The sequence below is a fragment of the Triturus cristatus genome, chromosome 7 (assembly GCF_964204655.1).
Source record: "Triturus cristatus chromosome 7, aTriCri1.1, whole genome shotgun sequence".
NCBI classification, from domain to species: domain Eukaryota; kingdom Metazoa; phylum Chordata; class Amphibia; order Caudata; family Salamandridae; genus Triturus; species Triturus cristatus.
In genome coordinates this window covers 260,659,475-260,674,329 of record NC_140590.1, presented here as the reverse complement: position 1 = coordinate 260,674,329, position 14,855 = coordinate 260,659,475, and the positions used below count along the sequence as shown (strand labels likewise).

Here is a 14,855-nt window from a genome sequence, read left to right as displayed (position 1 = left end):
GAGATCCCTAGTGAGCAAGGCACAAGCAGTGCACGTCTAGGTGCAGTACTGCAAGATGCACCTAGAGGTCCTTAGGGAGCAAGGCACCAGCACTGCATGTCTAGGTGCAGTACCGCAAGCTGCTCCTAGAGGTCCCTAGGGAGCAAGGCACCAGCACTGCATGTCTAGGTGCAGTACTTCAAGCTGCTCCTAGAGGTCCCTAGTGAGCAACGCACCAGCACTGCATGTCTAGGTGCAGTACCGCAAGCTGCTCCTTGAGGTCCCTTGGTGAGCAAGGCACCAGCACTGCATGTCTAGGTGAAGTACCACAAGCTGCTCATAGAGGTCCCTGGTGAGCAAAGCACGAGCACTGCATGTCTAGGTGCAGTACCGACAGCTGCTCCTAGAGATCCCTAGTGAGCAAGGCACAAGCAGTGCACGTCTAGGTGCAGTACTGCAAGCTGCACCTAGAGGACACTAGTGAGCAAGGCACCAGCACTGCATGTCTATAAAGTTGGATTTACTGGCATTATGAACGGCAATGTTTTTTACCTAGCCATATTGCAGGGTGCAGTACCATATGTGTCCAAAAGGGAACTCTTTTGGTCACATATGGTACTGCACCCTGTAGAAGCTATGGTAAATCCACCCTAACCATAATGCATTGCATACAAGACAGTACCTACAAGTACATTCAAATAGCTATGTCTATATTTACAATTAGTAGCTTTGAAATGTGACAAACGAATAATTACATTAATCTTGGATTAGGTTGTACTCAGTATGGAGCTGATGAAGGGAAGTTGTCCTGCCTGAAGCCTTTTAAGAAAATAGTGCCTTGAGGCTGTAATTAAAACCTAGGGAGTAACAATACATAGAACAGGGGTTGTCCTCATGGGAGTTTACAAGAAGAGACAAGACGGTACTAAGGAGGGACTACTAAACCTATCGATCAATGAAAAGCCACCATTTACAAAGGACAGGGACAGGAGCCAATCAAGAAGATGGGAGGAGCTTTATGCCCATATCCTGAATACAGCATGTCTCGAAGAGACAGCGCAAGCACTGCCTAGGCGAGACCTAAGAAGGATCTTACAGTTCTGCCACATACAACCGACAAACCAAGCCAACCATTGCTGGTGATCCTTTTATTGGAAAAAGAAAGTAGAATAGTGTTTCTGAAACAGGAGGATATACTTCTGGAAATGTATACTTCCTGTGCTGCTTAGAAGCTGTAGGGGCGTGGTGAGAAAATGGAACACAGTGATATATGGTCTGTATGCTTAACATATTGCTTTCTGGGCCTCCTGCTGCATGGATAGTTTATTGCACTGTATATCAAACTTTGGCACTGCCTTATTGCATCACTTAACAGTACATGTTACGGGAAAGCATTAATGCACAGATGAACGTACTAAACCAGTAACACAGTACACTGAACAAGAGCATATTCGAGAAGTAGCTCCGCAGGGAGAATATATATATTTTGAGATAGGGAACGACGATCGGGGAAGCACGTGTCAGGTTTAGATCAAGACTGCGCCATCCAGCCTCTCATTCTACCTCATTCTTAAACTGTTAATATAAGTACTGTTCATCTGTCTACAACTAATGTGATCAGCACATTAAACTAATTAAATTCATAACAAGTGTACTTAATAACATGCTTGCTTACTTTTATTTTGTTCAACTTTCCAGGGTAATATTTTTTCTTATTTTGTTATTCTGTGAGTGACTAGCACAAGTCCACAGACTCAGGCAAACTATACAGTCAAAAGTAATTTTATACAAGTTTTTATTGGAGTTTCCTGAATTTTAGGACTAGGACACTTAAAACAAAGAGAGGGCATCTAGACGAGCCAGTCTCCTTATTAAACTATGGTCGCGGCAGTGACAAGGTACTACGTTTTGGACTTGGTATGTTCACATGGAAACACAGGTTACGAAGCTTTGAGGAAACAATCATAAGACATTAAAAATGTGAATACGAAATTCCAAACCACCCAACTGTCGTCCATTAGTAGGTTGCTTGTCAGCATTTGACTCACTAGAGCTCTTCAGCAATGAATGTCCTATCCGTATTCAAACCCAGGGACGGTGGAGAGGCATCAGTGAGGTATTTTCTTTCAAAATAGTCCACAGCAGCAGCCAGGCTGGACAGCAGTTCCGTCACTGCTTCAGGGACCTGCAGTAAGAAGTCAAACTCAATCAGAAAGACACAAATAATATCCTCCTGATCTTCTGAAGTCAGTGCCAAATGCAATTTAAGGCCAGATCACCTGTGATGCTTAATGCTCCTAAACAGCCAGCAAACACAGCTGCCAGACTAGGATTGCAGTTTTGTATTTTTAGGTTTTTAATAAAGCACATAACGTAGGACTGCACCTAATAAATAAACATTTTAAGGTTACCAAGGTCAAAGATGATACACAGAGGAAAATAATGCAGTTGAAGGGGGTGGTGCGTAGGACTGTACAATACAATACAACATATTCAGAGTTATTGATAGCTGGACTATATACCTAGCAACAGAATGGAATAGTCGAACACGTTGGGGCACTATGCAATCTGGGAAACCACTGGGCCCAGGCGCACCTCATGGCATGAAGGTGTCCCCGACAGAAGAAGGTGAAGGAGATTTGGCAAAAAGGGCATAGGCTGATTAGAAATGAAAAGGGTGTGCCAATTGAAAGTTAAAATTAGAAAAGGGCTGCAGTTGCATGACAGTTTAATACGGTTATATTGGGGAAAATAAGCATAAATTGGTACTTGTGGAAGGATTCTGTTACTTACCTTGTAGCATCTGTTCTTAGCATGTAGTGCTGTAGATTCACAAGCTGCGCATAAGTTCACCTTCTAGTCTTGGGTTCGGATGACTGAAAATAGTTTTCCGTCAAAAAATGTTTTTGAGTCACGAGGATGTGCGATTCTACCTTTCAGTGATACTACGCATGGGCATCAACTCCGTTGGTAGATTGTTTTGCCAAAGGCGGGTGAAAAAGGAGTTAGAGTAAGTATATGTAATGTGATGTCCATGTAGGTGATGTAAATGAAAGTGATGTAAAGCAGTGGACTGTGACCTACACAGGCATCCAGGGAGGAGGGAGGGCACATATGAATCTACAGTACTTCATGTCTAGAACAGGGGTTGTTTTGCCGAAGGCGGGTGAGAAAGGAGTTAGAGTAAGTATCTGCAATGTGATGTCCATGCAAGTGATGTAAATTAAAGTGATGTAAAGCAGTGGACTGTGACCTACAAATGCATCCAGGGAGGAGGGAGGGCGCATGTGAATCTCCACCACTACATGTCAAGAACAGATGCTTACAGGGTAAGTTAACATAATCCATTCAAGCCATGTGTGGCTGTAGATACACGTGCCGTGCACAGACTTTACAGCAGTCCCTCTCCCGAAGTGGTGGCGAGTCTATGGGGGTTGCAGTTGTTTGAAATAGGGTACATAGCACTGCTTGTCCAATATTACCTTGTTGACGTGCTAAAACATCCTCACAATAATGTTTTGTGAATGTGTGTGGTGTGGACCATATTGCTGCTGTGTAAATATCAGCAATATGGATGTTCCCTAAAATAAGCAATAGAGGCTCCTATTTTACGAGTTGAGTGAGCCCTAGGGGGAACGGGTAAAAGTGTTTAGCTTCAGCATGACATATTTGAATAGATTTAACTATCCACCTAGAAATTACATTTTTTGAAATTGTATTTCCAATGTGAGGAGGCAAGAAAGCAATAAATAACTGCTTAGTTTTCCTAAATGTTTTGGTTCTGTCGATATAATGCATTAAAGCTCTTGACGTCTAGAGTATGTAGAGCTCTTTCTGCTACTGAATCAGGTTGCGGAAAGAAGACAAGCAATTCTATCGACTGATTAATGTGGGAAGCTGGAAAGACTACTTTGGGGACAAACTTTGGATTTGTTGTGAGCACAACTTTGTCTCTATGGAGCTAGAAGAATGGTTCTTACAAGGTTAGTGCCTGGAGGTCATCGACACGTCTTAGTGAAGTGATCGCTATTAAGAATGCTACTTTCCAAGATAAGTATTGGAGTTGGCATGAATGTAGTGGCTCAAACGAAGGCCCCATGAGCCTTGTTAGCACAATGTTTAAATTCCATTCTGATGCGAGTTTAGGGGGAATTACTCTTAAGTCACTCCATGAATGCTTTAATGAATAGTATTTTGAATAAGGACAAATGTTGTCTATTTTGCAGATAGGATGCATAGGCAGTAAGGTGTAAACATATTCAAGTGTATATTAAGCCTGATGTTTAAAGATGCAAGAGATGAACAATTGTTTGTACCTGTGCTTGCAAAGGGTTATCTTGTTACTTTTGGCAATGTATCTTCTCCCATGTCATCCTGGTCCTTCCTAATGGGTGAATGTGTGTGAGGTGTAATGTTGCACTCCTTTTGGTGAGCCAGGTGTAGGAGTGGAAGTATGAGATGGTGATGGAGTGGCACAGGTAGAGATAGGCACATGTAAAGAGCTTGTGATTATGTCCTTTTTGCTCTTCTTTGGAGGCAGAATAGGAGCTTTAAGGGCTTTACTGAAAGACAGGTGTATTTTACATGGTGTAGGCATTGCAGATTGTAAGATAATCTTTTTTGTACCAGGCTGAATTTCCAACTTTTTTTTTTGGTTCGAGCCTTTCTTGCATTGTTCCTAGATTCGGCTCAGGTGGTTTTTTCGGTCTAACAATTCGGTGCAGATGCCGGTTTTGCTTTTGGTACGGGAGAGGTCGGAGCCAATGAGCTGTGGGACTTGTTTTTTGAACCAGAGGGTATGGTTTGATGCGTAGGCTCTGATGCCAAGTTTAAGACGAAGGACCCTGCTGCAGCCTAATGTTTCAGTGCAGAACCCGAGGGCAGGGCATCCAAATCGATGGATCGGTCCGCGCCATGGCTTTTATGCGGTGGCGGACCATGAGCAGGTTTATCGTTTTGAGGCAATAATTTGGGCTTCGGATCGGGTTAGGTGTACTTACGGTATGACGATCTTCAGCCGACTCCATGTGAATAAGATCTTTTTCAGTGTCTTACTGGGAATTGGAGTCTTGTAGGGAAACAGACTCCACTTCTGCTGCCGAGGCCTCTTCCTCCTCTTCTGACTGGCCGAAAATATCAGGTGTGTAGTCTCTGCGTTGCATTTTTAGACACCACACACGTCAGTCCTAAAGTGTGTTTTTAGAAGAAAATGACCTGCGGGCCTCACAGGTTTCTTCTTGATGATCGGGCGAGAGGCACAAGTTACAGACCGAGTGTTGGTCGGCAGGGGTATTTAGAATGGCAGTTCGGACAAAAGCCGAAGGGAGTGTGTTCCATCAGCAGCTCATTTTCGGACACAGCTGTACATTGGGAAAAAGCCCAGTTGGGCGTGGTCCGAAGGCCGCTAAGGCGAGTCGCGAGATTCGACGCGAAGGATTGTTTCCGTGCTCCAGACAGAAGATGATCTACAGGAGCAAGACAATACCATCGAGCTAGAGGAACTAACGGTGAACCGAAGGGGAACCAGAGACTATCTTGAACTGGAGCGCGAGAGAGTACATCCAGACCCATCGGCGGAAAAGAACAATCAAACAATGGAGTTGATGCACATTCGTAGTTGAGGATTTGTATTCTCGCATTTCAGCCAGCCTCAGGGTGAGAGGGGGTGGAATTAACAGGGAGATGGTGAGGGGACTTGGGCCTACAAGGATTGACTTAAGTAATGGTGGACTGGTGAAATTATGTATATTTTTTACTTACATTTTGCTTCTGATCACTGTGCAACATGGATGAGTTATGGTTGAAAATTGCATAACAAACTTTGATAAAGAAATAAGAAATACAATTTTTTTTTTTTTTAAAAGACCTTGTGGAGGTTTATTAGTGGCAGAGGGATGCAGATGCTTTTTTCTGGAGTTTATTTTTTGTTGGTCATTTTGTTTTGTTAAGTCCAAGAAAGGTATCACAACTGTGTTCCAGTAACGGAACACAGGATGGAAAAACAATCTGAATCATGGGGTAGCTGAACTTTGAAGGATACAAGCAGTGTTGGAGTTCAAGGCAAAGACCAGGCCAATGATGAAGAGAGGTTAAAGATAGTATGTTCAATAAATGATAAAGCTAGAGCATAATCTGATTTAACCAACATTGATTAACATATCCTCATCATTGTCAGTGCATTCCTAGATTCTCCTGGAAGTCTTCTGCTTGCTTCCTGAAAAAATGATGGAAAAAGGCTCTGAAAGTAGTATTCACACATATTGGCTTGGAGGGGGTGTGGGGGCGGGGGGGGGACAGGACATATAACCAAATGGTCGACTAAGCCGAGAAACAAAACAAAATCAAAACAACAGGCATTGGCAAAGCCAATATATATTTGTCCGTTTTATATAGCGCGAACTTGACCCGAAGGTATCAGAGCGCTTTGCATTAGCACCAGTTGCGTTACATGAGGACACATTCATAGTTTATGTTAGGCACGGGGAGATTAAGTGATTAGCCCAGAATCACAGGTTGTTTCGCCCTCTTGCTGAGACTCGAACCTGGTTCCCCAGATATGAGGTCGACCGCCCTAGCCGTTAGGCCAACTCCTCTCCCAATAGGTATCTTGTTTCCTACCAGCCTTTTTGCAATTCTTGTTTTGTCATGGTTTTTGCAGAACATTGTTGTTTGGGAACCTGTCGGCCATCATTAAGCTAAACAAAAACACTGGTTAAAGACAGTGCAAAAAAGCACCCACTGCCATAGTACTCATTGACACTGAAGGGAACTACTTTGTGTGTTGATGTGCTCATTGTGAGAGGGAAGTAGTTACCAAAAACAAAGGTAGCCCGAAGCCCCCTGGAACCAGGGGCATATGGAGAGTAACACAATCAATGGTTGCGGATTGACCATAGAGTTGAGAATAACCTGTTAAGTGATTTAAAATGATAACAACGGCACACAGAAAACAATTACAGCAAAACCTGGTCAGTTTACAGAAAGTATATCTGTATTAAATTCATACAGTATCACAGTTTCCATAGATAGGTGGTCAGTGCTCAAGTGATCATACTGTGAGAGGCCTCAAGCTCGTGTTTGGTGTGCATGATGCAAGGCGGCAATGGAACAGTATACAAAATACTGAGCCAGTAAGTTTGTACAAGAATTCGGTCTCCAACAGTCAGACACCATTAGAACTCATAAACTGTCCTCCTATACTAAAGTGTTGACAACGCTTCCACCTGGGGTGGCTGGCGAGTCATCATCAGGACTGGGAGGGAATAAGATGCAGCCAGAGTAGGCAATCTGAAATACGGATGACCAGGATTTAACATGTATAGTATTAGAAAGGGACTAACTCTCAGTCACAACTGGTTACATCAATTACTCACAGAACACTGTCATGGGACAGGAATCTAAAATCAAATAAACGGAGGATCAGACGAGAACAAATGAAGGATAGGGAAAAATGATGAGTGGGAAATAAAGAATGTGCAAGTGAGGCCACAGCATCCTACCGCAAGAACAGAAATATGTACTCCAGTAAATTGCGGCTGGGGCTCAAAAATGAATTTAAAAAATAGAGGAGAAATGCCTGAGCGAAAAAAAGAAAAGGGGGTGGGGGTCTGGCTGCTATGTCATGCAGTGTACAGAAGTAGACTGCTTTGAAGCACCTGGAAGGACTGCTTTGCTGCCTGAAGCCTGTCTTTAACCCTCCGAGGCCTGCCCCCTGCTGCCTGAGCCCTGTTCCACTTATTGAACTCAGGACTACCAGAGTGACGCCAATGGCTAATTGGGTGGCCTCCTGATCACAGCCTCAGGGACAGAAAAGGCTCCAACCAGGACTGAAGTGGCCCTTCAGTCCTGCACCCTTGGTGGTGGTGTTAAAGATACCCAAAATCCAAAATTTGGGACTTAGAAGATTTTTGGCGAAAAACTGCTCTGAGAACCTAGAGGAGACCAGGTCCTGGAAGGCTGCCTTCCTTGTGGCCATTACATCGGCCAGGAGAGTAAGTGAGATTCAGGCTCTGTGTTGTCAAGAGCGTATACTGTATTCCATGCTTCTAAAGTGGTAATGCGTACTCATCCTAAGTTTTTACCTAAAGTGATATCTGATTTCCATGTAAATCAAATGATAACTTTGCCTAAATTTTTTCAGCATCCCTCCTCTCCGGCGGAGAGGTGTCTGCATTCACTAGAGGTGCGTAGAGTGTTGAAATTCTATCTAGATAAGACAAAAGACATCCGTAGGTCGGATCAACTGTTTGTAAATTATGGTTCGGTAAGAACTGTTCTAGCTACCTCGAAACAGTCCATCTCCAGATGGATTGTGTCCTGTATTCAGCTCTGTTATCAGAAAGCTAATAAGACGTTAGGGGGTAAGCCTACAGCGCATTCGACTAGGGGCAAAGCAGCGACTACAGCTTTGCTTAGGAATGTTCCAATCGCTGACATTTGTAAGACTGCCACCTGGAAGTCGGTCCATACGTTTACAAAGCATTACTGCCTGGGCTCTGATGCAAGGGCGGATGCGCAGGTTGGACAGGCTTCGCTGAGGAATTTGTTTGCACAGTAATTTGTTGGTGTTCGGTTTTTACTCCACCGCTGTTTATTGGTTGGGATGGGCTTGCCATTCTATTCATAGATTAGGACTATACACAGAGATCCCCTACTACAGAAGGAGTAGTTTCTTACCTGTAACTCCAGTTCTGTAGTAGGGGTATCTCTGTTATAGTCATAAGCGACCCACCCTCCTCCCCGGCGGAGTAAACTGACAGTATCAGGCCTCTTGTTATACACCTTCAAAAAGAACTGAAAGTAACTGGCTTTGGCTGTGCCTCCTGGGATACCGGGGGTCTCTGGAGAGTTCCTTAAAGGCACGGTATCCTTTTAGCAGACACATAATGACAGCCTATAGGGCTTGTCTGTCCACCCCTTCCTCTCTATTGTTTAAAGGGATTTTGGTGAAGGGAGTGTGATACAATAAAGGAACATGTCAGATGTGAATAAAAATGACATTTAAACTTTATTTTGGCTTTTGTGTTCACTTCAGATGAAGTGCTGGCCAGTGCAGCCATATTGTTATTAGGCTGTATTATTTTGTCTGTCTCTTAAGTGTCTGTGCAGGTTTGCAAATGCAGGACAGCTTAAGAGATATTTTGATTGCTCCGGGGTCCCCGCACATGGGCGGGACTATTCATAGATTATGACTATACACAGAGATCCCCTACTACAGAAATTCCATTCATTGGTACTTTCCCAAAAAGGGTATCTGGTCTCATGAAACTCTTGTCAGCTACAGACTCCAGCTTCATCCTGCTGGAAATTTTCGACTTCCAAAAAAGTGATTAAGTATGAACGTAGAAATCTTTACCGCAAATTCATCCAGTGATGTCCCGATGACGCCGCCTCCTCCTATATACAGACTGCAGCCTTGCCCCGCTGAACTTCTACCTTCTCAGAGACTTTTGCTACAAATTTCTTCTAAGTCAGAAGGTGAGCACGGACAGGGCTTAATCTAATTTTTGTATCTGACTCACGGCCATAGTTTGACACGATTTCGAGCAACTAGATGTCTCTAAGGGACACTAACCTTTTAGGCACTACATTTTATCTTAAACTTTAAAAATTCATAACAACAAGTCTACTGATTGTATTTTTGTTTAAGTGTCAAATACTTTTTAAAATGTACACTATTTTACTAAATTAGTATGGAATTTTTCTGGTGTTGGTTTTCACTTTATTACTGTTTGTGTACTGCATACATTCTTTACATGTGAGTCTCCCAGTTAACCCTTACAGCTTTGTGTCAAGCTACCAGGGGGAGTTAAGCACAAGTTAATTTAGTGACTTTAGTTATTCACTCTGACTGGGATAGTGGCTGTTGCTTGAGCAGGGTTCACAGCCCACTCAAGCAATAACCCTATTTCTCCCAATTACACACAAGTTTAGTAACCAAATAAGGTCTGGGCTAACACAGACTTAAAAAAAGTAAAATCAGCCTGGCATAGGCAACCTGCCTCTTGCATGGGGAAGAAAGAAGGGAAGATTGAATGAGGAAAGAAAGGAGCAAAAGAAAGAATGACAGACAGGGTTGTAAAGACAGAGCACTGTCATGAGCTTATATTAAGAGTTCATGACAGATTTTGGTATGGTGTGAAAAAGCAGGAGTCAGATAAAGGCCATTTCAAAAGGAATATTTTAACAGAAATGGCAGGAAACAAGAATTGAAAGCTGGAAAGTGCCCTGTGCTCTTATCCGGTAGAAGGTGTACTGGTCTTACATTAGGTTCTTCAAACAAAGGCAATATTAAAGTACTAATAAAGTAAAAGCACTGGCACTGAAGGCAACTACCTTGTGTTGCGGATGTGCTCTTTGTGAAAGGGCTAAATGCAGTCACTCAAAGGGAAGATAGCAAGTGGTTGAAATAGCCTGACCCACTGGACCATGCTGTAGTGGGCGGAAGCAAAATGTGAGTGACACAAGAGCAGACCAATGGATGAAGAGAGGTGGCTGCAAGTGTCTTCATATAAGTATATCATACTTACAATTTCAGTAAAATCAAAAGGTCTTGGCTACTGCCAGTCCTAACAAGCATTGGCAATGCCAATAGATCTGGTTTTAGTAAACAAGTAAATAGCATGGGAATAGGGATTAGTTACTTACCTGTAATCCTAGTTCTCATCCAGGGGTATACTCATCAAAGTCATAATCTATGAATAATCCCCACCCACGTGCGGAATCCCGGAGCATATAGAAAATACATATATATATATATATATATATACACATATATTGAATCCTCCTTCCGTAGTACCAGCCGGTACTGCCAAAAGACACGGACACACAAATGCTGGTACAAATCTTCGGGCTCGGTTTATTACTTCATAAACAAAGTTTGGTTCAGACGCGTTTCGACCGACACAGCGGTCTTGATCACATGATTAGCATAAACTGAACGTGACTTTTTAAAGGTGCCTTACCCCCAGTTGCGTGTAGACATAAACAACATACTCTCACTCGGCTGTGCTTGTCAATTTTGTAAAATCACAGGGATCAATTCCATCAACATATAAATCCAATATGCATAGAAATATAATAAATTCAAAGCATACATTTACTTATCAGCTTAATCCAGCCCAGATTATACATTTCATTGACATTTCTCAAATCCAAATTATCTTTCGTATCGTGCTATAATTGATCTATAGCTAAGATGTAGATAAAATGCCTGCACTGCATTGAATTACAGCAAATGCAATGGGTAGAAGTTAATCATGGGAGAACTCTCCTCACCCATTGTGTGCAAATAACGCCTATCATGTGCAAATATAGCAAAATTCAATTATATGTGCAAATACAAAAACCTGTGGAAATCTGCAAAATTATGTGCAAATCTAGCAAGTTTTTAGATATCTGTGCAAATACAGCAAAGTGTGCAAACCTACAAAATAATGTGCAAAACTTGCATAACATTAAATTGAGACCTTTTCGACATCTTAAAACAGTGGACCGGAATTCCATTTGGAACATTTCTGGATAAATGTAAATAATATATACACAGCCACTTTATGTCTAAAAAACGCACTGGGTATCATACATAAGTGACACAAATGCTAAAAAAGCATAGAGTACAACAATCAAATTCTTGTAGGTATTAGCCCAGAGGAAGCTAAGTGACTAAATCACCCTTGTATACATGTAAAAATGTGAAATGTAAAAAAATATATATAAGAGACTTCCTTAAAAATATCTTATAATTCATGAAAAACGAGGATGTTCAAGTTTTAAAGTGCCTCGCTACCGGGTAAGTTGGATCCGAGTTAACTATGGCCCGTAAGTGCTGTAAGATTCTATTATATGCTTGCAGTTTACATATATATGCATATGTGAAAACATATACATGCAGCCTAAAATGTTTCAAACATGGCAATGCTGAAATTACATAGGTTTGCATTGTAGTACCCCCTAACCCATAAGGAAAAAGGAAGCACTAAGCCAATTGTCACACAACAATGCTTTATTGCCATAAAGCAAACGTGTAATTGCAGGCATTTGCCTGTAGGCTGCAGTAGAGTATCAAGAAAACAAAGAAAACGGACACCTTGCCTTTAAGGCATTAGAGTAGGGGGACCGTGCCTTTAAGACCTGCAGGAGACCCCTTGCTCCCATGATGCACCACAGGCGACAGTTAGGTCAGTTCTTTTTGACGGTGCACTCGCACCTGAGTAGATCTGCAATCAATAAACAATAACTTGAGGAGAAATGCTCGTCCGGGGAGGAGGGTGGGTCGCTTATGACTTTGATGAGTATACCCCTGGATGAGAACTAGGATTACAGGTAAGTAACTAATCCTTCTCATCCAGGGGATACTCATCAATAGTCATAATCTATGAATAGAGTAGCAAGCCCATACCCAAAGTCTCACGGAGGAGCAATATAGCATCTAGAACATGCATTAACATCACATTAGCATAGCAGTTATGCAAACAAATTTCTCAAAAAGGCCTGCCCCACCTGGGCATCGGCCTGTGCGTCTGAATCTAGGCAATAATAGCGTGTAAAGGTATGTATGGATCACCATGTAGCCGCTTTGCAAATTTCAGACATGGGAACGTTGCGAAGGAGAGCTACAGTAGAAGCTTTCCCTCTAGTAGAGTGTGCTCTTGGTCTAACCTGTAGAACCTTGTGAGACAATTGATAAGTCAAGGCTATACATGAAACAATCCATCTAGAAATAGACCTCTTGGAGGCAGCCAGCCCGGTATTTGTTGGACCGTAATTGACAAAGAGCCTGTCAGACTTTCTAAGCAAAAGGGTTTTAGCAAGATAAAATTTCAATACCCTCCGGAGATCTAGAGAATGTAAAGCTCTCTCCGGAGGAGTGGTTGGCTGAGGAAAGAAAGCGGGCAGCGTGATAACCTGATTAATGTGGAAATCCGAGACCACCTTGAGCAGGAAGCTTGGATGAGTGCGTAGCACCACTCTATTGGTATGGAACACAGTATAATGTTCCTTGCAGCAGAGGGCCTGAATTTCACTTACCCTGCGGGCAGAAGTGATGGCTACTAAGAAGGCAGCCTTCCAGGTCAGATGCTGCAAGGATGCCTTATGAATAGGCTCGAAAGGAGCTCCCATCAACTTAGAGAGCACAATGTTGAGTTCCCAGGAAGGGGAAGGAGACCTCACTGGTGGAAATACTTTAAGCCCTTCTAGGAAATCTTTGACTACCGGCATCTGGAAGAATGAGGCCTGGGTAGGAGATTTTCTATAAGGTGCGATAGCAGCTAAGTGGACTCTGATAGATGTATACTTCAGGCCCGACTTTGCTAATTGTAATAAGCAGGGGAGAATAACCTGTTCTTGACCCTGGTTTGGATCAAGGGCGTTATCTCTACACCAAATGTAGAGCCTCTTCCACTTGAAAGCATAAGACTTCCTAGTGGAGGGCCTTTTTGCTTCTCGAAGAATGTTCATACAGTTCGCCGGAAGATCTAAATGTCCGTACTGGATGAGTTCAGGAGCCATGCCATCAAGCGAAGAGAGGGGAGGTTGGGATGGAACACTCTCCCCTGGCTCTTGGTCAGTAAGTTCGGCAGACAAGGCAATCTCCGGTGTGGCACCTCTGACAGCTGGAGTAGATTCGGGTACCACCACTGGCGGGGCCACTTCGGAGCTATCAGGATCATCCACGTTCTGGTCCTATAGAATGTCTGTATCACCGCTGGGATGAAAGGGAGAGGAGGAAAAGCGTACAGCAATGTCCACGACCAGCTGATCAAAAGTGCGTTCTCCTGAGATCACTGTTGGGGCAACCTGGAGGCGAAAACGGGGCATTTTTTGTTTGCCGCGTCTGCGAAAAGGTCGATGTCCGGTACTCCCCACTGCCAGAAGACCTCTTGGGCGACGTCTTCGTTGAGCTCCCAGTCGTGCGCTTCGACGAAGTCTCTGCTGAGGCTGTCTGCCTGCACGTTCAGGGTCCCTGGCAGGTGAACAGCGATGATCGAAAGGCCTATCGCCAGTAGCCATCGCCAAATGGACTGAGCTTCCAGAGATAGGACTCGTGATCTGGTGCCTCCTTGCTTGTTCAGATAGAACATAGTTGTTGTGTTGTCTGTCTGAATCTGAACGTGGCTGGTTTGGGGAAGACTGGTACAGGGATTTGAGAGCCAGATGGACTGCTCGTAGCTCCAAGAAGTTTAAGTGATAACTCTGTTTGGTATTGGACCAGAGACCTTGTACCTGAAGCTGGTCCATATGAGCACCCCAGCCCTGCATGGAGGCATCTGTGACCACTGTCTGTGTCGGAGGCGTCTGATGGAAGGGGACGCCGTGAAGCCGATGGGAGCGTTTCATAAACCATCTGATGGAGTCTTTGGCGGCTTGGTGAAGAGAGATCAGATCTTCCCAGCGACCGGACCTCTGCGACCACTGATCCTCTAGCTCTTGTTGTAGAGGACGCATGTGAAGACGTGCATTGGGTACAATGTAAATGCACAAAGCCATCAACTCCATAAGTGACGACACTTGCCTGGCTATGGGGAATGCAGTGTCGAGAAGTGCGTGGCATTTCTGAAGCATGGATAATAACCTCTCCTCCGAAGGACACACACTTGCCTTTGCGGAGTCCAGAGAGGCGTCCAGGTAATGAATCCGCTGAGTGGGATTGAGGACCGACTTTTTGTAGTTGACCTGTAAGCCCAGCGACTGAAGCAGATTGAGGCAGAACGAGAGATGGCTCTGGAGTCGAAAAGGAGTGGAACTCTTCAGGAGCCAGTCGTCTAGATAGGGATAGAGGGCAAACGGCAGAACTCTGTACTGGTAGTGCTGACGAGAGATCTGAAACCTGAGGAATTTTCGATGTTTCACTGAGACAGGGATATGGAAATAGGCAT

The 14,855-nt window shown here is 43.6% G+C and overlaps 1 protein-coding gene across 5 annotated transcripts in view; it reads right to left on the bottom strand.

Moving 5' to 3' along the window:
• The window catches only part of SCAF1 (SR-related CTD associated factor 1), a 301,034-nt gene that overhangs the window by 154,671 nt on the left and 131,508 nt on the right, over positions 1 to 14,855 (bottom strand). For all 5 annotated transcript variants that reach the window (XM_085616151.1, XM_085616152.1, XM_085616154.1 and 2 more), the window contains one exon: positions 2,028 to 2,164. In XM_085616151.1, the coding sequence (XP_085472277.1) occupies positions 2,028 to 2,164 (137 nt within the window). The remainder of the gene's footprint in view (positions 1 to 2,027; positions 2,165 to 14,855) is intronic.